Source organism: Suncus etruscus, chromosome 18 (genome assembly GCF_024139225.1).
Source record: "Suncus etruscus isolate mSunEtr1 chromosome 18, mSunEtr1.pri.cur, whole genome shotgun sequence".
Taxonomy (NCBI): Eukaryota; Metazoa; Chordata; class Mammalia; order Eulipotyphla; family Soricidae; genus Suncus; species Suncus etruscus.
In genome coordinates this window covers 17,114,762-17,139,864 of record NC_064865.1, presented here as the reverse complement: position 1 = coordinate 17,139,864, position 25,103 = coordinate 17,114,762, and the positions used below count along the sequence as shown (strand labels likewise).

The 25,103-nt window shown below is 47.8% G+C and overlaps 2 protein-coding genes and 1 non-coding gene across 6 annotated transcripts in view; 2 read left to right on the top strand and 1 right to left on the bottom strand.

The window, feature by feature from the left end:
* Window positions 1-25,103, bottom strand: part of TCP1 (t-complex 1) — a 130,514-nt gene that overhangs the window by 52,287 nt on the left and 53,124 nt on the right. The gene's annotated exons all lie outside the window — the stretch shown is intronic.
* Window positions 4,037-5,002, top strand: MAS1 (MAS1 proto-oncogene, G protein-coupled receptor). The gene has a single exon (XM_049764737.1). The coding sequence runs from the start codon at window positions 4,037-4,039 to the stop codon at window positions 5,000-5,002; it is 966 nt and encodes a 321-aa protein (XP_049620694.1).
* On the top strand, window positions 18,074-18,180 carry LOC125996748 (U6 spliceosomal RNA). The gene has a single exon (XR_007491430.1). It is a non-coding gene; the product is annotated as a U6 spliceosomal RNA (small nuclear RNA).

Here is a 25,103-nt window from a genome sequence, read left to right as displayed (position 1 = left end):
TCTTCCACGGCCAGCAAAGAGCCAGGTAATGCCAGCGAATACCCCCCACCCGCGCCTCCCTGACCAGCCCTGTTCCCCTGAGCTCCAGCGTCCACCCCATTTGCTGCCTTCACATGCTGAGGTTTTCTGTTTGTTTTGCTTTGCTTCTGTGTCATACCAGACAATGCTCATAGGTGATTCCTAGCTCTGCACTCAGGAATCACTCCTGATAGACTTGGGGAATTATATGAGGTGCTGGGGATTGAACCCAGTGAGTGACATAACACCCCTGTGCCATCTCTCACCTGCTGTGTATTGCTTGTAGCTGGGAGGTATTTTCAGAGATACTGCCTTCCCCTCCCCAGCACCCTCATCTCCACACCTGGAGAACAGGGTGCAAGGTGACTCTCCCCCCAGGGCCGATCAGCCCATGGCCTCCTGCGTTTGCAGACAGCCCAAAGACACTACATATATGGACACCTCGCTGCTTTCCCACAGATCCCAACTTGCCTTCTCAACACTTTGGCCCAGCTCCGTCCCAGGAGTCCAGTACTTTTTTAACCTAGTCGCCAGGGAAAGAAAAAAAGAGAAAAAAATCTGAAAAACAAGAAAAGTTGCTGTGGAGGGCGCGGGTGGGGGCCTGGGTGGGGGGATGGGAGGCTGGGACCCGGCAGAATTCTCTAGCTGGGCTTACTGGCCTCTCTGAATCTCTGGAAAAAGAAGGGGGAAGGGAGACAGTGTTGACTGTGTGGGTGAAAATCTGTGTTTAGGGAGGGGGCGCTGGTCCAGGGGTAAGGTTGCATGCAACTGGCTAAGGTTCAATTCTTGGCACCATCGGGTGCCCCGAGTCCCACCAGGTGTGATCCCTGAGCACAGAGGCAGGAGCTCTGCTGAGAGTGCCTCTCCCCACACCTGTACCCACACCCCCACCCAGCTCTGAAAAGGAAAGAAAATCTGCATCTAAGAGAAACAGCCAGAACTGAAGCAATCGGAGGGAAAGAGCAAGAGAGCCTTTGCCTTGCCTGCAAGTGACCTGGTGATCCCAGCAGCCCAGAGGGTCCCCTGAGCCTGCCAGGAGTAATTTCTGAGTCCAGAGTCAGGAGTGACCCCTGAGTACAGCCAGATGTGGCCCCCAAATCAATATAGATAGATGGAGAGAGAGACAGAGAGAGAGACAGAGAGAGACAGAGAGAGAGAGAGAGAGAGAGAGAGAGAGAGAGAGAGAGAGAGAGAGAGAGAGAGAGAGAGAGAGTCATTCCTAGACCCACTTTTTTAAAATTTTTTATTATTTTATTTTTGGGTCACACTCGGCAATGCTCAGGGATTACTCCTGGCTCTACATTCAGAAATCGCTCTAGGCAGGCTCTGGGGACCAGATGGGATGCCAGGATCGAACCACCATCCTTCAGCATGCAAGGCAGACACCTTATCTCCATGTTATCTCTCCGGCCCCCTAGACCCACTGTTGGCATCAAACGAAGATGCATTTTCATGTTGCCCAGCTCCTGCCTTAGAGCCTCTTTCTTTCTGTCTTCCACTGTACCTCAGGAATGGGGTGCAAGGCAGGAACCCTAGAAACAGTGCTGCCTCCCCGCATCTCTGGGGCACCATAGGGCTGAGTAAACAGAACCTGGGCAGGGGGCTGCTGCTCCCTGGCTCTCTGCTGTGATTCCAAGTTTTCGGGTTCTTCTTCGCCCCATGCTTCAGGGGTGCCAGCCTGCCCCCCCCCCGGCTTCTCTCTACATCTGGCCTCAGCAGGGAGAACTTTCTGGGGGTGTTTCCTGACATTGCCATTGGCAGGGGAGGCAGCGTGGGACCATCTGCTCGCTGGGCACAGATTCCTGTGGGCAGAGCAGAGTCACTTGGTTCCCCAAAGAAGCCGAAGCCATACCCTGCTGGCCGTGCCCTGCTACCCATGCCATGCCAGCTGCAGCTGCCCTCCCTGACCCACAGATGTAGCACCTGCACCAGCTTCTTAAGGTCTAGCTGACAGTAAGCACTGTCCCACCCAGAGCTCCTGCTGGCACCCCATGTGTGCGGCTTTGCTGATGTGGATGTGAGAGGTTTGGGGAATGGGGTGGATTCCCTGTTTTGTTGCTCCTTTATGGGGGAGAGGGATCCCCATCACTTGTTCTACCTGGGTTGCATTTCTGCGTTTGCCTGTTTTCCTCTTTGACCAGGAGAGGTCAGGATGAGGATCTGCTCTGGGTCCTTTGTGGCTGTGGGAGTCAGGCAGTGTGAGGGGTGAGGAGTGGTAAGGAGTTGGGGGTTGAGGGGTGCTGGCAGGACTCAGGCCCTGCTGACCCCCAACTCTGGGCCTGCCTATCCCCATGGGCCCATGAGTCCTTCAGTCCCTGGGCTCAGGGTGGTGTCTGGAGACTCAGTGTCTGGAACCCTTCTATCCTGATCTCTTTTGGGGGGGGCCTGCACCATGGGGGGCCTTGTACTCAGGCTCTGGCCCCACCCCAGAGCCACATGGGCAGGTCCCCTCTGTGGCTGTGCAGCCTCCTCCCACTGAGCCAGTCCTAGATACACCCCATGTTCCCCCAATGGCTGTGTCTCTGGGTAGATGCCATGTCAGCAGGCTGGGACAGCTGGACACCACAACAGATGCCTAGGGCAGCGTTTCTCGCCTGCCTCCTGCCTGTCATGGAGACCTCAGCTCTCAGGGGGGTTCTGTTTGCCCAGGGCACTACCTACAAGCCCAATGGGCCCCAGCACCCAGCACTGCAAGGTGCTGAGGAAAGGAATGATTTACAGACCTTAATTCTTCCTTCCTTCCTTCCTTCCTTCCTTCCTTCCTTCCTTCCTTCCTTCCTTCCTTCCTTCCTTCCTTCCTTCCTTCCTTCCTTCCTTCCTTCCTTCCTTCCTTCCTTCCTTCCTTCCTTCCTTCCTTCCTCCCTCCCTCCCTCCTTCCTTCCTTCCATTTCTCCTTCCCTCCTTCCTTCCTTCTCTTTTTCCTTCCCTTCTTTCATTCTTCCTTCCCTTCCTTATTTCTTTTCTTCCTTCCATCTCTCCTTCCCTCCTTCCTTCCTTTTCTTTTTCCTTCCCTTCTTTCATTCTTCCTTCCCTTCCTTCCTTCTTTCTTTCCTTCCTTCCATCTCTCCTTCCCTCCTTCCTTCCTTTTCTTTTTCCTTCCCTTCTTTCATTCTTCCTTCCCTTCCTTCCTTCTTTCTTTCCTTCCTTCCATCTCTCCTTCCCTCCTTCCTTCTCTCCTTCCTTCCCTCCTTTCATTCTTCCTTCCCTTTCTTCCATTCTTTCTTCCCTCTTTTCTTCTTTCTTTCCTTTCCTCCCTCCCTCCCTCCCTCCTTCCCTCCTTTCCTTCCTTCCTTCCTTCCTTCCTTCCTTCCTTCCTTCCTTCCTTCCTTCCTTCCTTCCTTCCTTCCTTCCTTCCTTCAACTAATCTTGACTAGGCAAAGTTGGAATTGAATAAAAAAAGTTTTTATTAAATATTAAGGTAGTCTTTTTGCTTTGGTTTGGTTTTGGTTTGGAGGCACACCTGGCAATGCTCAGGGCTTATTCCTGGCTCAGCCCTCAAAAATCACTCCTGGAAGGCTTGGTGGACCATATGGGATGCCGGGGGATTGAACCCAGGCTGGCTGCATGCAAAGCAAACAACCTACCCGCTGTATTATCACTCCGGCTCTCCTGATATTCTCTAGTTCACAGATAAGTGAGATCATCTAGTGTTTGTCTTTTTACTTCTGATTTCCTTTCACTCCAATTGCTCATTTCCAGTGCTAGCCAAGTTGCAACGTATCACATGGTTTCATCTTTGCATCACCATACCTTCCTCATTCCATTATTTTTTGTTTTTATTTTTGTTTTGGGTCACACTCGACATTGCTCAGGGGTTACTCCTGGCTCTGCACTCATATGCTTGGGGGACCATATGGGATGTCGGGATTCAAACCACTATCTGTCCTGGGTGGGCTGCATGCAAGGCAAATGCCCTACCGCTGTGCTATCTCTCTAGTCCCCTTCATTCCATTTTTATGGTGTTTGTTACCCTACTTGTAGGAAAACCCTCTGCAGAACCCCAGTCCAAGACTCTCTCATGGAGGAAGCAAATGTAACATCATGCCCAGGAAGTGACCCCTTCAATGGCTCTACTAGCTGGAATGCGTCAGAGATTACTATCCAGTGGAAAATTCCCCTCATGCACTGGGCGATCATAAGCATCTCCCCATTGGGCTTTGTGGAAAATGGGGTTCTCCTCTGGTTCCTCTGTTTTCGGATACGAAGGAGCCCCTTTACAGTCTATATCACGCACCTGGCCCTCGCCGACTTCTGTCTGCTTTTTTGCATCTTCATTCTGTCAGTAGACTCCATGATTTACATTGAGAACACTTCCAGTTATTACACAGTCGTGACCTTGTCAGCGACTTTCCTATTTGGGTACAACTCTGGCCTCTACCTGCTCACAGCCATTAGCGTGGAACGGTGCCTTTCAGTCCTGCATCCCATCTGGTACCGGTGCCACCGCCCCAAGCACCAGTCAGGTCTTGTCTGCACCTTCCTGTGGACGCTCTCCAGCTTGGTGACCATCCTAGAGTATGCCACATGCATGAAGAATGATGACACTGAAGAGCACTGTCGTGCGGTGATCATCTTCACCGTCATCCTCAACTTCCTGGTCTTCATGCCACTCATGCTGGTGTCTAGCATCATCCTGGTGGTGAAGATCCGCCGGAACACATGGGTGCCACACTCCTCCAAATTCTACCTCATCATTGTTGTCAGCATCCTCGTCTTCCTCATCTTCGCCTTGCCCATGAAACTCCTCTGCCTGCTCAATTTCCAGGACTGGGCCAACTTCAGTGACCTGCACCAACTTTCTCTGCTCTTTTCCACCATCAACAGCAGTGCCAACCCTTTCATTTACTTCTTTGTAGGCAGTAGCAGGAAGAAGAGGTTCCAGGAGTCTTTGAAAGTGGTCCTGACTCGGGCTTTCAAGGATGAGATGCAGCCCCATTCCCAGGAGGACAGGGCCACTGAGCACACCGTCGACACTGTGGTCTGAGGTCAGGCAGGGGGAGTGTGAACTGGGCATCAAGGACCACAATCGTTTGCAGAGTGCTGAGTAGAGTAGGGAGGTTCCTCCTTCTGCCCCCATGCAGGACACCCCATCTCTTAAGCATGAGGCTGAGTTAGTCCTGGGTTTGACTGTGTGCTTTGTATCCTGGAAACTGGCCTGCCCACCCACCTCACCTCATGCTCTGTGCCTATCACAAAGCCCTTCCCATACCTTGTACTTCTAGCTTTCTGCCCCATGAATGAGCATGCCTCCTCCTATAGGAAGGCTTCTGGATGTGTCCTGGGAATGGGGATGCATGGAGTTGACATGTGAAAAGGTGCAATGCTAAGAACAAGGGGTTGGAGTCACCTCCAGAACACTACATGTGGAATTTATGTCTTCACTTTGGCCTTTGGTTATGAGCACCCACCCCCCACCCTCCAGCTTTCTTGGGAGGAGATGCAAGAAGTCTGTGTCAGGAGTCAGTGCTGAATAAATGTCTTTTTTGTTTTGTTTTTGTTTGGGGGCCACATCCAGAGCCACTCAGGAGTTATTTCTGGTTCCTTGCTCAGAACTTACTTCTGACAGACTCAGAACACCATGTGGGATAAAACCTGAGATATTGATCTGCCAGATATCAAACCTAGGTGGGTTGGCCACATGCAAGGGAAATACCCTTCTCACTGTGCTAGCCCCCTGTGCTAACTAAATGTTTTTTTTGGCTCTTGGACATGGAGATGGGCCCGTTGGGTGTAGCTAGCAGACTTTCATTGTGGGCAGGCACATGTCCAGCTCTGTGGGTGCTGAGGGTTGGTGGACTGACCACACTGCTGTCTGCAAGTGAAAGCTGAGAGATTCTGCAGATAACATTGGCAGTCTCCACCTGCCAATCCCAGAGACAGGAGGTCCCTGTGACAGTACTCCATGGCAGCATAGCCCCCTGGAGACCCCTTCATTCGACAGAGAATCAGGAGTGGCCCCTTGTGGGGTCAATCCTCTTAGTGAGGGGCAGAGAGGGATTTTTTTTCATGTTTTTCATTTTTATTTTAGGGGCCACGCAGGGTGGTGCTCAAAGTTTACTCCTGACTCTCTTCTCAGAAATTCCTCTGGCAGGGCTTGGGGGATCTATGGGATGTTGGGGATCAAACCCAGGTTGGCTTTATGCAAGATCATGCCCTCCTCCGTGTATTCTCTCCAACCCAACAAGAGGGGGACATGCCCAGTGGTTTATAGGGCTTACTCCTGTCTCCCTGATTAGGGATCACATCTGGTGGAGCTTGAAAGGCCAGGGATCAAACCCAGGTCAGCTGCATGTGAGGCAAACGCCATCCCCCTGGACTATTATTTTCGTCCCTGGTTCTGCATGTTTTAAATGACAGTCAACACAATAAACATTGCTGGTCCAATGGGCATGTGCTTTGCACACAGCTGATCATGGTGTAATCCTCAGCACTGCAGGTGATCCACCATGCTTCACCAAGAGTGATCTCTGAGCACAGAGTCAGGAATCAACCCTGGGCACAACTGAATGTGACTCCCCAAATCAAAAACACACAAAGAAGCAAGTAGCTCTTCTTCTTTTGCAGCACCAGGAGGCCCACAGCAGGACGATGGAGTCACAACATCTTCCATCATGGTGGATACTGCACTGGCTCTGTGTCCTATGGGATGGAAGACACACAGCTACAGAGACCACACTTATCAGAGTCCCCCCCCCACACCCTTTTTTTTGGGGGGGGTCACACCTGGCATCGCTCAGGGGTTACTCCTGGCTCTATGCTCAGAAATTGCTCCTGGCAGACTCGGGGGACCATATGGGATGCTGGGATCCGAACCACTGTCCTTCTGCATGGAAGGCAAATGCCTTACCTCCATGCTATCTCTCCAGCCCCACACACGCCTTTTTGTAAAAAATCATTTATTTATTTAGGTTTTTGGGCCACACCCATTGGCATTCAGAGCATCTTCCTCTTGGTAAACCTGCAAGGGGGCCAAGGACAGTCACCTGCCCAGTATTGTCATTGTCTAGCAAAGGTATTTGATCTTTAAGGCCCGTTACTCACCAGGATGAAAACTTTCTCTGGGTTCCAAGGGATTTCTCTGGGATTTCTGAGACCGGGAATGAAATGTTCATGCCTGGTACTCTGTTGGATTTTCTCGAGAAAGCTCTCACATAGGGCTTTTGGGCACAGCATGAATAAAGTCTAATTGATAAAAAGCTTTTTTAATTTTTTATTTAAAATCCCATCATGTTTCTAAAACTGGGTTGATGATCACTTGCAAGTGCTGTATATCTGTCGGAAACCAGAATGTTGAGCCTGAGTAGAACTGTGGGATCAATATTTCAGGATTTTATCAATAAAAGGCCGTTATACTGATTCATTGATGTGGCTTTTGATCTGTGCATGCCGTTTAGGCCCAGGCTGAAAGCTCCAAAGGGCCCTGCAAGACCATTAACAAGAATGGCACAAGGCTGGGTGGTGTTGTGCGACAGCACAGTGGGGAGAGCATTTGTCTTGCATGCAGCTGATCCTGGTTCAATCCCCAGCACCCTGAGCCTGCCAGGAGTAATTTCTAAACACAGAGCCAGGAGTAAGCCCTGAGCATCACCAGGTGTGGCCCCAAAACAAAACGAAAGGTAAGAATGATACAAACAGTCTCACAGCTGCAGCTGCTTGTGCATGGATGTTGGTGGGGAAAGGGGTGAGTTGAGTGTGAGATGTTTGCAGGGACTGGCTGGGAGTAGAGCAGAGCTGCTGCTGCTCATGGCAGCAGAGAGGGCATGACAGGGCTCCAGGGTTGGGAGGATTTCTCACACTCCTTTGTTTTGCCTTTTGTTTCTGTGGAAACCACAGCTGGGCATTACCCAGCTGAGTGTAATGCCCAGTAGAAGTGTGCCTTTAGATGCATGCAGTATAAAGTCAGTTGCCATTTCCTTGCCGGAGCTTCACTGTTCCCTGGACTTGTGCCCCACGGGAAGCTCTCCCAGCACAGTGGCCATCATGGTTTTAGCTGGATCTGCTGCCCAAATCCAAGTCTTCATTGGAATAGTCTGAATTTCTCCCTCCCATTTGATGCTGCTGATATCTATGCAGGCACATGCTGAGTGCAGTGTTCACACACTGGAAACCCCCACAGAAATGTGGATACTGACCTAACATATGTGAGACCCTGATTTCAGTCCTCAGCACCATGTTGTTCCTCCAGTGAGTGACCCTGAAACAAGTACAAGGTGAGCTCCCGGCATTGCCCATTAAGTCTCCATCCTCGCTTCCTCTACCCTGTCTGTCCTTTCTGGAAACCTCTGTCCTATTGTGCCCACTTGATTCCTTCCTTGGTCTCATCTATGCACTGTGTCTCCTGCTCCGGGTGCAGTGACACAGCCAGTACTTTTCTTCCTCTCTGAGACTGATTTGCTTTGCATGATCCCACTGGCTCCTTCCTTCCATTTCATCTTTATTAGGAGTTTTAGGCTCACAACCAGCAGTGCTCATGGGCAACTCCTAGTTCTGTGCTTAGAGGACAGAATCCCCAGTGGTGCTGGGCATCAAATAAGGTTTGGTCACATGCAAGGCAAGTGCCTTGACCCCTGTTCAACCTTGCTCTTCTCTACTCTAGAATCATTTTCTATAGCAAGCAAACCCCACATCTCCTTTATTCGGTTGGATGTCTACTAATGGCCTGTCATTGATTCCAGGCATCGGTACAGTAAGTGCCAGGTGCATGTAACTACAGCTGATTGAGTTCTGATTAACTTACCTGATTCATTTTAGCTGTTTAATTTACCTGAATTCAGTTTTCAGGTAACTACCAGCAGTGGAGTTTCTGGATGCCTAAAAGTTCTACTTTGAGTTTGTTTGTTTGTTGTTTGAGTCACAGCTGGCAGTGCTAAGGCTACTACTGGCTCTGCACTCAGGAATTATCCTTGGAGGTACTCAGGGGAACCTTTGGATCAAACCCATCAGCCGTGTACAGGCAATCATACTACCTGATCTATCTCTTTGACCCTTGAGTTTTTTTTATTTTTTATTTTGGGGGCTCACACCTGGTGTGCTCAGGAGTTACTCTTGGCTCAGCACTTAGAAATCACTCCTGGGGCCAGTGAGGTGGTGCTAGAGGTAAGGTGTCTACCTTGCAAGCGGTAGCCAAGGAAAGGACCAGGGTTCGATCCCCCGGTGTCCCATAGGGTCCCCCCAAGCCAGGGGTGATTTCTGAGCGCTTAGCCAGGAATAACCCCTGAGCATCAAACGGGTGTGACCCTCCCCCCAAAAAAAGAAATCACTCCTGACAGGCTCTGGGATCATAGGGATGCCAGGGATTAAACCCACTCTCTCCCTCACTCCCTTTTTCTCTTTTAGTTACTGTGATTTGCAATATTATTACTGAAGGGGAACCATGTATATCACTTTCTCTCCTTCTAGTACCCAGTCCTTGTCCATTTCATTTCAGACTCTCATTGTCACAGTGGTCCATTCTCTGCCCTAACTGCTCTCCCTCTCTCTTTGTGCAAGCTGTATGCAAGGCAAATGCCCTACCCACTGTGCTATCACTCCACACACACATACACACCCTTTTTTAAGAAGCTCTTTATTGCTTTCCAAAATGATTGCATCCAGGTCTATTATCGAGGACTTGTACTTTGTATTTTTCATTCTTGGTGTATTGGTATTGTATATTTTGGAAGCAGTAGTCTGGAGGCTGGAGCATTAGTACAGCAGGTAGGGAGGGGGTTTGCCTTTCATGTAGCTGATGAGATGTCTATATTTGTCATTTTTTTATGTGGTCCCCTTGAGCCTTCCAGAAATGACTCCTGAGCACAGAGCTAGGAGTGATTCCTGAGAGTCACTGAGTGTGACCCCAAAACAAACAAATGAAAAAAGTAGTATCTGCTATATTGGAAGTCAGCCCAGAGGCGATCATAGGAAGACATGGCCAGTTTCATGTTCTGTGTCTTCATTGCTTTCTTTCTCTCTAGTGCACAGTGCTAGTTGGGAAAACATGCTCTTGAGAGTGCTTTGTGAATTAGGCTGTGTTGTATCCTGTGGCGCCATACTGTGCTGAAAGCGTATTGCTTCATGCTGTGCTCTGTTGTTAAATAAATTCTTTCATTAAATCACCATTCACACATTACAAAGTTGTTTGTGATTGCATTTCAGTCATACAAAATGGCAGACATTCTTCTCTCTGTTTCTGTATCTATCTCTCTCCCTCACTCCCTTTTTCTCTTTTAGTTACTGTGATTTGCAATATTATTACTGAAGCGGTACCATGTATATCACTTTCTCTCCTTCTAGTACCCAGTCCTTGTCCAGAGTGATCATTTCAGACTCTCATTGTCACAGTGATCCATTCTCAGCCCTAACTGCTCTCCCTCTCTCTTTGTGGCAAGCTTCCCATTATGGACCAGTCCTCCTGGCCTTTGTCTCTATAATTTTGTTTGTTTTGGGCCACACCTGGTGACACTCAGGGATTAACTCTAGCTATGTGCTGAGAAATTGCTCCTGGCTCAGGGGACCATATGTGATGTCAGGGATTGAACCCAGGTCCATCCTGGGTCAGCTGCATGCAAGCAAATGCCCTACTGATGTGCTATGACTCCAGTCCTCCTTTGTCTCAATTGTCTGTCTTTTTAGTTTATCCACAGTCCCAGGGCAGAACAGAGTGGGAGACATCAGTTCACTCACCCAGACCTGCTGCTCCAGCACAGGGCCCCCCCCCCCAACCTCTGCCCTTCCCAGACACACTCCTCTTTCTCCATCCTAGATCTTCTCTGGCAGGTGCTGGGCTACTGTGCGCCCTGTCTTGGGAGAACCCACCCCACCTTCTTTCTGCTGAGTCCCTCCCACCCCATTCCCAGCTCAAAGCAGATCTAGTTAGGGTTCAGCTATGATCCTGGGGCTCTGCACATTCCCATTCTCTTACCCAAGAATCATTTCCTGGTTTTGGATAGAAACAACCAGATTAGAGTCCTAAAAATGGAGGCTTGGGGCCAGAGTAATAGCACAGCAGGGAGGGTGTTTTTGCCTTGCACATTGCCAACCTAGATTTGATCCCTGTTATTCCATAGGGTCCCCCAAGCATTGTTAGTAGTGATTCCTGAGTGCAAAGCCAGGAATTAACCCCTGAACACCCCTGGTATAGCCCTCCCATAAAACCAAAAACCAACCAAACAAAGGGGATCCAGGGAAACTGGCGTCTGTCATGGGGGTATTTTGCCTAAGAACTATGAAGGCGTATCCCTATTCCTCTCAGTCTATGTACAACTCATCCACAAAAAAAATGTCTCCATGGGGCCGGGGAGATAGCATGGAAGGTGAGGCGTTGCCTTTCTTGCAGAAGGTCATTGGTTCGAATCCTGGCATCCCATATGGTCCCCCGAGCCTGCCAGGAGCGATTTCTGAGCATAGAGCCAGGAGTAACCCCTGAGTGATGCCGGTGTGACCCAAAAACCAAAAAAATAAATAAAATAAATAAAAAAGTCTCCATTCTATTTAGTCTTTCTATACCTCATCCCCAGCAGCATTCTTTGTTTTGCTTCTGCCAGATCCCCCTGACAACAGACTCTGATGTCTTGCTGTGGATTTTCTGTGGATTCCATCATTTGCCATGGCAATGATACTTCCAGGAGGCAGGACAGCTGTGGACTTGAGTGTGTAGAGACACACCTTTGGCTTAGGTAGAAGGGGCAGAGTTGACTGTGACAATGACTGCCCCATCTCTCCTGACATGAGTGCAAACACAAGGCCAGGCCAGTAAGAAAGAAGGGTATTTTTCTGCCTGCACCCTCACCCACCAGGGCTCCAGAGCTCAGGCTTGGGGTGCACAGCCTCGAAAGCAGATGTGAGAGGGCTCAGCCTCTTGGCATGTGCAAATCGAAGTTCAGAATGGAGCCAGTATGCAGACCCTGAGCCTCACTCCAATGTTATCCCTCTCTGACTCACCCAAGCTTGCTTGGCCCAGGCAGGGAGTGGGGATCACTCCAGATAAAACAGGACTCATGGTGAGAGGAGAGAGGAAAATGATCCTCTGAGCTTGATTTTTTTGGGAAACTGAAGGGCACACAGTGGAAGGAGAAAACAGTTTTGGGCCAGACAGATAGCACAGCATTTGCTATGCACTTGGCCAACCCAGGTTCGATCCTGGCATCCAATATAGTACCCCAGGCCTGCCAGAAGTAATTTATTTATTTACTTATTTATTTTTGGGTTTGGGGCCATACCCAGTGGTGCTCAGGGGTTACTCCTGGCTCTGTGCTCAGAAATTGCTCCTGGCAGGCCTGGGGGACCACATGTGATGCTGGGGATCGAACCTGGGTCCGTCACAGATTGGCTGCGAGCAAGGCACAGCCCTACCGCTGTGCTAATCACTCTGGCCCCACACCAGAAGTAATTTCTGAGTGCAGAGCCAGGAGCAAACCCTGAAAGTCGCTGGGTGTAGCCCCAGATTTTAATCACCTCTCACTGTCTCCCTCCTCCAGCCCAGCTGCTGCTGTGGGGACTGTTATTAGCGGTTAATGAACTACTTCCCCATTTGGGTGTTCTGAGGAAGCCTCTCTTGAAGCTGCATTGCCACTGCTCTATGTTGAACTTAGCCTGTGTTCTTGGAGACTCTGGAAACTTCTCAGGTCTTTCTATTCCGTGGCTGCCACAGGTGGGGCCCCAGGGTGGCATCTCAGAGAGCCAGAACACAAATGTTCCCAGGCCTGGCAGGGAAGGGCAGGCTCTCAGGATCTTGAGAGAGTTCAGGAGACGTTAGGAGAGGAAGCAAATGGCCTCATTCTGGCGCAGAGTGAACAAGAGTGGAGGGTTTGAATGAGCCGAATGTGATTTAAAGAGAAAGGGAAATTATGTGGGGACTGCAGCAACAGTACAGGAGGTTGTTTGCCTTGCATGAGGTCAAGTCAGGTTCAATCCTTCGCATCCCATATAGTCCCCTGAGCACCACTAGGAGTGATTCCTCCTGTGATTTGTGGCCTAATTTTTTTGTTTTTGTTTTTGTTTTTGGGTCACACCCGACAACACCCAGGGGTTACTCGTGGCTCTTCGCTCAGAAATCACTCCTGGCATGCTTGGGGACCGTATGGGATGCCGGGATTCAAACCACTGTCCTTCTGCATGCAAGGCAAACGCACCACCTCCATGCTATCTCTCTGGCCCCATGTGGCCTAATTTTTTTAAAATTAAGTAATAATTAGCAGGGAGAAGCTACAGCCATAATACAATGGGTAAGGTTCTGGCACTTGCATGGGTTAGATCTCATACCCCATGTTTACCTGAGCCTGCCAGGAGTGATTCCTGAGAGCAGAACCAAATCTCTGAGCAGCACTGGGTATGGCCCCTCCCAAAAATATATATATAATATAAATATAATATAGATATATTTACTATCACCAGATGATATTTTTGTTTGTTTGTTTTGAGGCCACACCAAAACCCAGTGCTTAATCCTGGCTCTGCACTTAGGAATAATTTAAACTTGGGGAACTATATGGATACAAAGGTCCTTTATGTTTGTTTGTCTTTGGGTCACACCCAGAACTCAGGGGCTACTCATAGCTCTGTGCTTGGGGGTAACTACCAGTAGTTTCAGGAGACCATGCAAAACTTGGGTTCTACTGGAAACTGCTAAAATCTTGGTATTGCAGATTTATCTTAGAATCTTTCTCAGTTTTGGGCCATACCCAGCCAGCTATGCTCAGGTCCTACTCCTGACTGGGCTCCTTTGGGGGACCATAAACAGTGCTGGGATATAACTGGACTTGGCTGTCTGCAAAGCAAGCTTCTATCCCCTGTACTATGTCTCTGGCCCCAAATTTTAGAATATCATTTTGTTTGTGTTTTGTTTTGTTTTTTAGAAGATGGGAAGTTTTATTGAAAAGTAGATAAGAAGGGGGCTGGTGAGATAGCATGGAGGTAAGGCATTTGCCTACCTTCCATGCAGAAGAATGGTTTTTCAAATCCCGGCATTCCATATGGCCACCCCCCATGTCTGCCAGGGGCAATTTCTGAGTGTAGAGCCAGGAGTAACTCCTGAGCGCTGCCAGGTGTGACCCAAAAACCAAAAGAAAGAAAAAGAAAAAGAAAAGTAGATAAGAGAGAGAGAATTTCCACATGGGGAGGAGGAACTTAGCAGATAACTAAGTTCATTTTAGAATATCTTTTTTGTTTTGTTTTATTTTGGGGTCAAACCCAATTGATCAGGGATTACTCCTCACTCTGCACTCAGGAACCACTCCTGGCAAGCTCAGGAGACCATATGGGATGCCAGGGGATCAAACCTGGGCTGGCACCTGAAAGGCAAATGCTCTACTCACTGTTCTATTTTTGTTTCAGTCCCACCCATCTTTCTCTCTTTCTCTCTTTCTCTCTTTCTCTCTTTCTCTCTTTCTCTTCCTTCCTTCCTTCCTTCCTTCCTTCCTTCCTTCCTTCCTTCCTTCCTTCCTTCCTTCCTTCCTTCCTTCCTTCCTTCCTTCCTTCCTTCCTTTTGGGGGGGGCACACCTGGCAGCACTCAGGGCTTAGTCCTGGATCTGTGCTCAGAAACTGCTCCTAGCAGACTTGGGAGACCACATGGGATGCTGGGGATCGAACCGAGGTCCATCTAGGATTGCCCATGTGCAAGGCAAATGCCCTACTATAGCTCTGACCCCCATTTTAGAATATCTTAAAATCACATGTAAGCCTAATTGAGATTTTACTTGGAATATAATAAACAATATCATAAAATAATAATTTTGTATACACATTTTGTAGAACCATCAGATTGGAGTTAAGTTTCCCATCATGCCCTTATAATAGGAAAAAATTTACACATACATGAGATTTTTTTTTTTTTTGGTTTTTGGGCCACACCCGGTAACGCTCAGGGGTTACTCCTGGCTATGCGCTCAGAAGTCGCTCCTGGCTTGGGGGACCATATGGGACGCCGGGGGATCGAACCGCGGTCCGTCTCCTAGGCTAGCGCAGGTAAGGCAGGCACCTTACCTCCAGCGCCACCGCCCGGCCCCTACATGAGATATTTTTCCATTGAATAACTTTCAGCAAACATTTTATACTTGACTGAGTGGGCTATACTTTTAGAGATTCAGTAGCTTTGGTAGTGGTGACAAAGGATGGAAATTTAATTTTTTGTTTTGTTTTGTTTTTGGGCCACACCAGGTGGGGTTACTCCTGGATCTTCACTCAAAAATTTTTACTCCTGTGGCCAGAGAGATAGCACAGTGGTGGGGCCTTTGCCTTGCACATGGTGGACCCAGGACTGACCTGGGCTTGATTCCCGGCATCCCATATAATCCCCCAGCCTTCCAGGAGCGATTTCTGAGCACAGAGCTAGGAGTAACTCCTGAGCGTCGCTGGGTGTGGCCCCCAAACCAAAAATAAAAGTATTGCTCCTGGAAGGCTTGGGGACCATATGGGATGCTGGGGAATGAACCTGAGTTGGCTATGTACAAAGCAAATGCCCTACCCGCCGTGCTATTGTTCCGGCCCTGGGCATTTGTTTAATATTAAAAATAACTTACATGGGGCCGGAGAGATAGCATGGAGGTAAGGCGTTTGCCTCTCATGCAAAAGGTCATCGGTTTGAATCCCGGCGTCCCATATGGTCCCCCGTGCTCGCCAGGAGCGACTTCTGAGCATGGAGCCAGGAGTAACTCCTGAGCACTGCCGGGTGAGACCCAAAAACCAAAAAAAACAAACAAACAAACAAAAAAACTTACTTTTACTTTTGCTTTCTATCTATTGTCTGCAAGGAAAAATAAAAAGATTCTCCTTCTGTGTTTCTTGGGCTTCACATTTTTGGTAAACTTAGTCCTTCTGAGTCCTCAGCACCATGTATAAAAAAGGAGGCGGGGGGTGGGGACGAAGTGGTAGCACAACAGTAGGGTGCTTGCCTTGCACACAGCTGACCTAGGACAAACCTTGGTTCAATCCCCGGTGTCCCATCTGGCCCCTCAAGCCAGGAGCAATTTTTTTTTTTTGGTTTTTCGGGCCACACTGTTTGATGCTCAGGGGTCACTCCTGGCTAAGTGCTCAGAAATTGCCCCTGGCTTGGGGAGACCATATGGGACTCCAGGGGATTGAACCGTGGTCCTTCCCTGGCTAGCGCTTGCAAGGCAGACACCTTACCTCTAGTACCACCTCGCTGGCCCCAACTCAGAAGCAATTTCTGAGGACATAGCCAGGAGTAACCCCTGAGCATCACCGGGTGTGGCTCCAAAATAAATAAATAAATAAATAAATAAATAAATAAATAAATAAATAAAAATTAAAAAGAGGGGCCAGAGAGATAGCATAAAGGTAAGGCATTGCTTTGCATGCAGAAGGACGGTGGTTTGAATCCCAGCATCCCATATGGTCCCCAGAGCCTGCCAGGAGTGATTTCTGAGCATAAAGCCAGAAGTAACCCCTGAATGCTGCCGGGTGTGACCCAAAAACAAAATTAAAAAGATAAAATAAATAAAGGAGCCAGGAACTCCTTGGTCAGTTTAGGGAACTTTCATATTCTTCATAGAATGCCAAAATCAAATACCCAGTACTTTAAAAAAAATCCCAAGGATTCCTTTTCATTCCTCTTTCTGCCCTTTCTGTGTGGCTGTGATGGTTTCTGTGACCATGAGTCACACATGGTTGGTTCCTCTGCTCATGCTCTAGACCACTAAGCTCATCGGGGTCTCACACTTGGGGTTTGGAACTTGCCCAGCTGTGTGCAGGGGCCACAGTTGGGAACCCATGTGAGGTTCTCTGCTGTGGTCTCCCATGTACTCGTATTGGAATGAGGGGTGTTCCTTGGTAGCCCTCAGGAGATGGTACTCTTGTGGCAGATATGAGGACTCATGGCCCTGTTCTCTATGCCCATGGGCAGCCCCAGGAATCAAACTCCCAGTTTTCCACTTGTGGCAAGTACTTTTTTTTTTTGTCTCTGAACCACCACCAAGTTTCTCCAGAGTTCCTTCCATTGTTTATAGAACCTTTATATATACAATCAAAAAAAAAAAAAAACCAAAAACCTTTGTATAGAATAGTGTCTAAATTCAGGATAGCGTTTTCTTTTTATTTTATTTTATTTGGTTTTTGAGTCATACCTGGTGGCTCAGGGGTTCCTCCTGGCTCTGCACTCAGAAATCACTCCTGGTAGGCTTAGGGGACCATATGGAATACCAGGAATCAAACCAGGGTCTGTCCTGTGTTGGCTGCATGCAGGGCAAACATCCTACTGCTGTGCTATCATTCTGGCCCTATGGATAGTATTTTTCTTTTGATTTTGGGAGGAAGCATCCAAACAATGCTCAAGAACCTGGGGACCCCCTCTTGGTAATTCTTGGCCTGTCAGGCAGTGGTTCAATGCAAGGATGTGGGGGTATGTCCAGGGATTTCCCCAGCCACTCCCTCAGTAGAGCTTTTGAGCTTTACAATGCTGGGGGGACCCGGTGGTGCCAGGCACTGTAAAGCCAACTTTAGATCTCTGGTCCTGGAAAACTTTATCTTCCCTAGACTTAATTTACCACAGATCTGATGAGTCAGCTAGAGTAGCCTGTACTCATCTAATCTGCTTCAGGCTGGGCTCATCTGAAACTGTGGGGCAGTTCTGGAAAATGCTCTGCGAGGACAGACTTCTACTCCAGGAGTCCCAAACATTTCTAATTTTCAACAAAGAGGAAGTTCTGGCCACATGGTGTCATAAAAATGCTGGACTTGGTGGACACAAAGATATTTCCGCAGATAATAACCTCAGACAAATTGGAGATATCAAGACATTGAATCACAGGGTTCTGACATTTAAGAAGTTAAGAGATTGGACTTGTCTTGGCATTCTCAGCTAGTCAGAGTTTAATAAACCAAATAAATTCTGCTGTCATTTTCTACTGCAAAGGCACTGAAGGGCACTTTACAAGTTCTGTCTGTCTTTTTTATGAGGAACATTCACTATTGGGCTTCCATTTCTATGAAGGAAAGAGCATCTCAAAATACGTTTCATTACCAAATAACAAGATCCATGAAAGAGCACAAGTCAGGAACCCTCTGTCCTTTCATGTAGAGTTCAGACAAAAAAAAAAAAGCCCCAAAACCTTAAGACCATTTGTACTCACTTCAGCAGCACATATATTAAAATTAGAATGATACAAAGAAGATTAGCATGGCCTCTGCACAAGGATGACACACAAATTCGTGAAGCATTCCATATTAAAAAACAAAACTTAAGACCATTTCAATATGCAGTTCTGCTGCAGTTAATTTACATGGATTTGGCCAACATAAAAAAATTACATAAAAATGTCTTTTTTTTTCCTGGGGGCAGGAGAGATAGCACCGTGGTAGGGGTTTTCCTTATACACAGCTGATCCAGGACCGACGATGGTTCAAATCCTGATCCCATATGGTCACCTGAGCCTGCCAGGAGTGACTTCTGAGCACAGAGCCAGGAGAAGTCACAGGTGTGACCCAAACCCTCCCCCAAAGTATTTTTCTTGGGCCCAAAGTGATAGCACAGTATTTGGGCCTTTGCCTTGCATGTGGCTGATTCAGGACGAATGGTGGTAGGGCATTTGCCTTGCACACAGCCAATCCAGGACAGACTGTGGTTTGAATCCTGGCATCCCATATGGTTCCCCATGCTTGCCAGGAGCAATTTCTGAGCACAGAGCCAAGAGTAACCCTGAGCGCCACCAGGTGTGACTAAAAAAAAAAAAAAAACAAAAAAAAAACAAACAAAAAAATGTATTCTAAAAATGCAAGGATGGTTCAATACCTGCAAATGCTTATCAATGTGAAAATTCTATTCAATAGCAAAAGAAAAGATCAAAACGTAACTTATACTGGAAAGATAGTACAGTGTATAGGGTACTTGCCTTGCATGGGCCTGATCAGGTTCGATCCCAAGCACTACATATGGTTCCCTGAGCACAGAGCCAGGAGTAATCCCTGAGTTCCATGGGGTATGAAACCCCCAATTATTTTTAAATAACAACGTATGTTCATCTCAATAGATATAGAATAATAAACAAAAACAGTAGTTAAAACTCAACATCCTTTTATTACAAAAATCTCAATATATTGATTACAGAAGGAATATACCTTAACCTAATAAAGATGAATATGAGGCCGGAGAGATAGCATGGAGGTAAAGTGTTTGCCTTGCATGCAGAAGGTCCGTGGTTTGAATCCCGGCATCCCATATGGTCCCCTGAGCCTGCCAGGAGCAATTTCTGAGCATAGAGCCAGGAGTAACCCCTGAGTGCTGCCAGGTGTGACCCAAAAACAAAAACAAACAACAAAAAAAATAAAGATGAATATGATTAAAACACAGCCAGCATCATATTCAGAGGCAGAGCACTGAAAACTTCTCCTGTAAGATCAAGAACTAGATAAAGAGGCCTGGGGCTGGAGTGATAGTGCATTGGATAAGGTATTTGCCTTTCATGCAGTTGACCTGGGTTCAAACCCCAGCATTCCATATGGACCCCTGAGCCCGTCAGAATTAATTCCTGAGAGCAGAGCTAGGAGTCACTCCTGAGGACCTCTGGATATGGCCCCACAATAGCAAAACCAAGAAAATAACAACAAAAAGAAATTCAAAGAGCTTGGGAATAGATTTGACACTAAGAGATGCTGCTCTGAGGCAGTCGTTCCCTTTTGGGGAATTTGGTTTAGAGCAGGAAGTACCCCGGAAAAGATCTTCCGTGATAGGGAAACACTGTGGTCCCGTAAAGCGTTTCAAGGCAAAGCAAAAACGTGACTGTCCCACTAGGTGGCAGTGTTGTACTGTAAGCTTTAAGGGTGCGCCTGACTGGGTTGCCTATGGTGTTATTTCACCAGGGCAAGAGACCTTCCAGGGCCATTGGGGCATGGCCACTCACCCCCGACTTACACACACATGCAACCCAGAGAAAGAGAAGAGGGTGCAGGAACTCCTAGGGGAAAGGTGTATGGGAGAGAAGCCTGACAGATCCATGCTGAAGAGACTGGGCCAGACAACTCAAGGGTGGGAAATGATAGATGTCAGGTTGAGTAGATACCAAGGCCTCTAGATATGGGGTTAAGCGTGGGGGTATTCTGGGTGTGTGTGAAAGAGAATATGTGTGAATCGGGGAGAAGTCGAATGCCTTCCTGCTGTGGGTGGCACTCGGGCTTGACCCAAAACCTGAGGAAAGAGAGAGACTCAGGGTGATCCAAGTCTGTTCGCCCATCTCTCTGCCATCTTCCCTTTCATGGAAGTAAAGGGGGGCATAGAAAACCGACAATGTGTGCGTGTGTGTGTGTGTGTGTGTGTGTGTTCGAGTTTATGGTGCTTGGGGTCGTATTGAGGGCTTCACACAGACAAGGCAAGTGTTTAGTCTCTGAGACAGTCTCCCAGGCTTACTCCTTAATGACTTCTGTCTCATTCAGTCTCAGAATAATTTTTGTTCTTCTGGTGTTCTTGATGGTGGGAGTAACACAAAGTCCTGAGCATGCAGTAAGCATTTGGAAATGTTTTCAAAGGGCAGCCAACGAAGCGTTTTTCTTCCAAATCACAAGTTGGAGCCCGCTGTTGACTTTTAAGAATGAGTTTTTACTTCACTCTTTAACTCCAATTTTAAAGCTTTCCACTAAATAAATATCCCTAATAGGTTAAAGGAGCAGAGAAATCAGATCACCCAGAAACATTAACCAGCCCTGTACCAGGGGCAACGGTCCCAGGCGTGGACAAGCAAACCTCTGACCTCATGGGGAGGGGAGCCTGGGGGGCCTTTTCAGGTTCATTTTTCTTCTGTCTGATTGGGATGGGCTCCATAAAAGATGTGTGTGTGTGTGTGTGTGTGTGTGTGTGTGTGTGTGTCAGGACCTCATAACATATCCCCAGTTCAGAAATTTATATATATATATATATATATATATTCTAACACTGAGCAGTGCTCAGTGTTAACTCCTGGATCTGCACTTAGAAATCACTTCTGGCAGGCTTGGGGAACCATATGGGATGCCAGGGATTGAACCCAGGTTCGTTCCAGGTTGGCCGCATGCAAGGCAAACACCCTAGTGCTATACTATCACTCCAGCCCCAGAAAGTATTATATTTTAGATTCTCCCCTCCAGTTTTCTTTTTCTTATGTTACCAGAAACTTAAATTTCCTTTGAAAATACCCATCTTCAGGCCAGGACAAACTTGCATTTGGAGTGGAAGCGGGAAAGAAAGATAAGTTATACTTCATCAAAATGGAAAACTTCTCCCCAGAAGATTCTCAAGGCTGGGAAAAGAGCTTAAAAGATTGGAGTACAGGCAGGAGTCTTAGTTTAGATGCTGGCACTACTAGATGTGTGTGTGTGTGTGTGTGTGTGTGTATGTGTATGTGTGTGTGTTAGAGAGCAAGAGAGTGACCAAAGAGAAACTCTTTGCAACATCTATAAATGACTTGTATCTAGCTTATATAAAGGGCCCCCCAAATTTAGCAATAAGAAAAATGCTATTGAAAAGCAGGTAAAAATTTGAACAGATACTTCATCAAAGAAGAGAAGAGGATGCAAGTAAGTACTAAAAATACAAATCAAACACAATAAGACAGAGGTTGGATACAACAAAGGGTGGAGCTGGTTTGGATCCCCAGCATTGCAGATGTTTCCAACCACCATGGAAGTAGTTCCTGAGGAAAGCTGGGAATGACCCTTAAAAATGATTAGGTATGGGGCCGGAGTGATAGCACAGCTGTAGGGTGTTTGCCTTGCATGCAGCTGATCCAGGACAGACTTGGTTCAATCCCCAGCATCTTATATGGTCCCCCAAGCCAGGAGTGATTTTTGAGTGCATAGCCAGGAGTAACCCCTGAGCATTACAGGGTGTGATCCAAAAAGGAAAAAGAAGAATCAGGTATGACACCTCCCCAATAAAAAAGAACCATTGAGACAACACTACTAACTTGTTGAAATGCTAACCTCAGAAAATCACTAGCCATGCCAAGTGTTGATAGAAAAGAGGAAAAACGAGAATCCTTAGTTTTGGTGGAAATGAAAAATGGTAAAAACACTTTGAAAATAGTATCTTCCAAAGTTAGACATAGGGTAGAAGAAGTGGCCACTGTGAGTTGTAATGCTCAAATGGTTTGTGCATGAAACAACCATTGAGAGTTTGGTAAACTATCGGTCCTAAAAAATAAAAGTAGTAGAGAAGAACAAAAAAAAGTGCTATAAGCTAAAAAGAAGTCAAATATAGAGTTAACAGTGTTGCAATGTGTTAGAACACATGTCTGGTTAGTATAAAACCATGAATCCAGTCCTCAGCAACACACACAAACAAACACATGACTTATCCTACTCTAGGATGGATCTTTTCCACTCCTAGTCTCATCCAGGAGCAAAGAAAGTATATACATAGTGAAATACACACAAATATGCAAGGCAGACAGCCCAATTGTTCACCAACAGGAGACTGGAGAAACCTGGGAAAACCAAGAGAGTACCCCAATACTTACACAATGTGAATTGAGGTTGAGGACAACCACTCACAGGGTAAGTGCCCAGATCCAAAGTGATTGCATTTAAATAAATGGATTTATGGCACTTAATGTGGTCACTAATCTACAGTGATGGTAGATGTGTTCAAGTTTACATTAGCCCTTGCTTGGGTGAGGGACAGGGAAAAGAGGAGCATGGTGGGGACTCATAAATGACTTTCCGAGAGGGAGTCTCTGGTTATCTTCATGGTGCCTCATGGCCGAGCATGTATCCAAACTTATCAAGTTCTGAGTCTTGAATGTTTATTGTATGTCAATATGCACTTTATGGCATGCCGATAATACCTCAATAAAGATTTTTTTAAATTGAATTCCTCTGCTGAATCACTGCCAAGAGCTTTTCAGCAAAGCTCCCTTTATCAAAATCAGAGATAAGGTGGTGCCAACAAGCTGAGCGCCAAGAGGAGTTGCTGGGCCCAGTGTCTGGGAGGGATGGCCCAGAGGGATGGGGTGTGGGGTGAGAGAGGGGCCCCCACCCCGTGCTATCTTGCCCAAGAACCTTCATTTCACCCCTAGGTTTCTGTCTGTGTACAGCCTCCTGGTCCCAGGAACCGCCTGGACTTAGATTCCCAGACCACCTGGAGGTGGCCCTTGACCTCTGGTGCTGGATGTCCTCACCCATGGTGAAAGGTTTGGGGATCATTAACCCACTGGGTTAATGCAATGGGGGGGAAAGGACAGGGATATCCTTGTCTGGAACAAGCAGGCGCTCAGCCTTCACCTCTTTTTTTCCTCTCTTCTTCTTCCTCCTCTTCCTCACCAGGGAAAAATCAACTTGTTGAATTCTGTCTCTGCTTTGGGCCTCACTTCCACCCAGTTGAAGAAGCAGTCCAAGTTCCATGGCCTCCCTCCCTCAAAGCCATGTCTACCGTGCGAAGGATGTGTATAGGGGTTTTTGGTAGAAGTGGAGGTTCTGCTCACGTGACCCTGACTGGGGGAGAAACAAGACACACAATCCCTTTGTCTTTTGACTGATGTCCCTGCTGGCCTGGTTCCTTTCTCTGCCTCCATGAGGTGACCCTGCTTTGTGGGGCATTGGGACTGAAGTGGGAGGTGAGGTACAGGAGGTGAAGCTGCACAGACATTGCTGGTGAGGACAGGAACTTGGTTATTACACCTAAATCTTGGTGATGGTGGAAAGGATCAAACAAAGGAGTGTACAAACATGCTTTGTAGGTGCCATGGTGCTTGGGAGTTGGTGTGTGTATGAGAAGCGATGCTCATGGCATAGGCAGGGTACAGGATGGGGACTAACCGTCCTTTTGCTGGGGTTCTTGGTCCACCTGGCTCTAGAATGAGAGGAAACATGTTTGTTAGCAGTCAAGTCTCCTAAGAAGATTTCTAGGATGGGTCTCAACACATGGGTGCATGTTTAGGTCCCCAAGAGAGAAACCGGACTTCAAGAATGTGAATCTTTGGCTCCCAAGATGGCAGCCTTGTGAGGTTCCGACAGCCTTCTGCTTCCTGGTCAGATTGTACCCCTTTTCCAAGTTTCAAGATGGCTGTCTCCAGGCATCACCTTGCTTTCTATCTCTGGATTAGGGTGGGACTTCTGTGGGTCTAGAAGTGGTGCTTTGCTCTTCGAAGATGAACCCTAAAGGGGCCTGCAGAGGAAAATTGAACATGGCCGAGGAGGGCTGGAGCTTGAACTTCTCCATGCATTCCAGCCCTGGTGTCTGGCTGATGCAACCCGAAACGTCCCCCACCCTGCGGGAGGCCTGTGGCCTCTCTTCTCTCTATCTTCCCACAGAAGCGCCTCTGAGGTTGTCATCATGTGGCAGCATCTGCAGCTGGCCCTGAAGTCCTGAATGTCCACTGACCACCAACAAATGATAAGGCACCATGCCAGAAAGCAAGAGGCTGTGCCCCCAGCCTAAGACCTTCTTTATATCAATAGTCTTACCTCCGTGACCAGCAGAGGATTCTAAGGGCTGGAGGGGAACCAGGCAAGACCCCCATCCCAGTCTTCTCAGAAGAGGCTCCTCTCCCTAGGCTACATTCCTTCTTCAGAAATCTCCTCCATCTTGCAGAAGAAGGTGAAGGAATCCTCAGCCCGCATTCTCCCTTAGTGCCTCCTTCTGCCAGAGGCTGAGCTCCATACAAAACACCCTGCAAGAGTTGGAAACCCTTTGACAAAGCTGGTCACAACCAGGGGCACCCTCTAGGCCAGGGGTCTCAAACTCACGGCCTGTGGGCCACAAATGGCCCTTCATACAACATTTTGTGGCCCTGCTCTAGAGGAATCTTTTTTGTTTTGTTTTAGTTGTTTGGGTCATACCCCCCCCCCCAATGTTCAAGGCTTACTACTGACTTTGCACTCAAGGATCACCCTGTCTTTGCCTCCTGCGGCCCCCAGGTAAATTGAGTTTGAGACCCCTGCTGGCTCTGCTGGTCCTCTAAGAACCTAAGGGAAATAAGTGGGGCAGAGGGAAATTTTCTTGAAGTCCCTGCCCCACCACAGAACCCCACAAGTGGTGAAATTGAACTGGTTCAGCCTTAGGCAACATGCAGAAGACCAGACTTGAGTCTGGGGGTAGGTAGAGGATCTAAAGTCTCATGCCATTTGTAAAAGACCAAGGCTCAGCCCAAAGAGATCCCATGATCAAAACCACTCCAACGGGATCTTG

Bases quoted from the DNA above. Each gene is read 5' to 3' on its own strand.
- MAS1 (XM_049764737.1), top strand. From the start codon at position 4,037: ATGGAGGAAGCAAATGTAACATCATGCCCAGGAAGTGACCCCTTCAAT.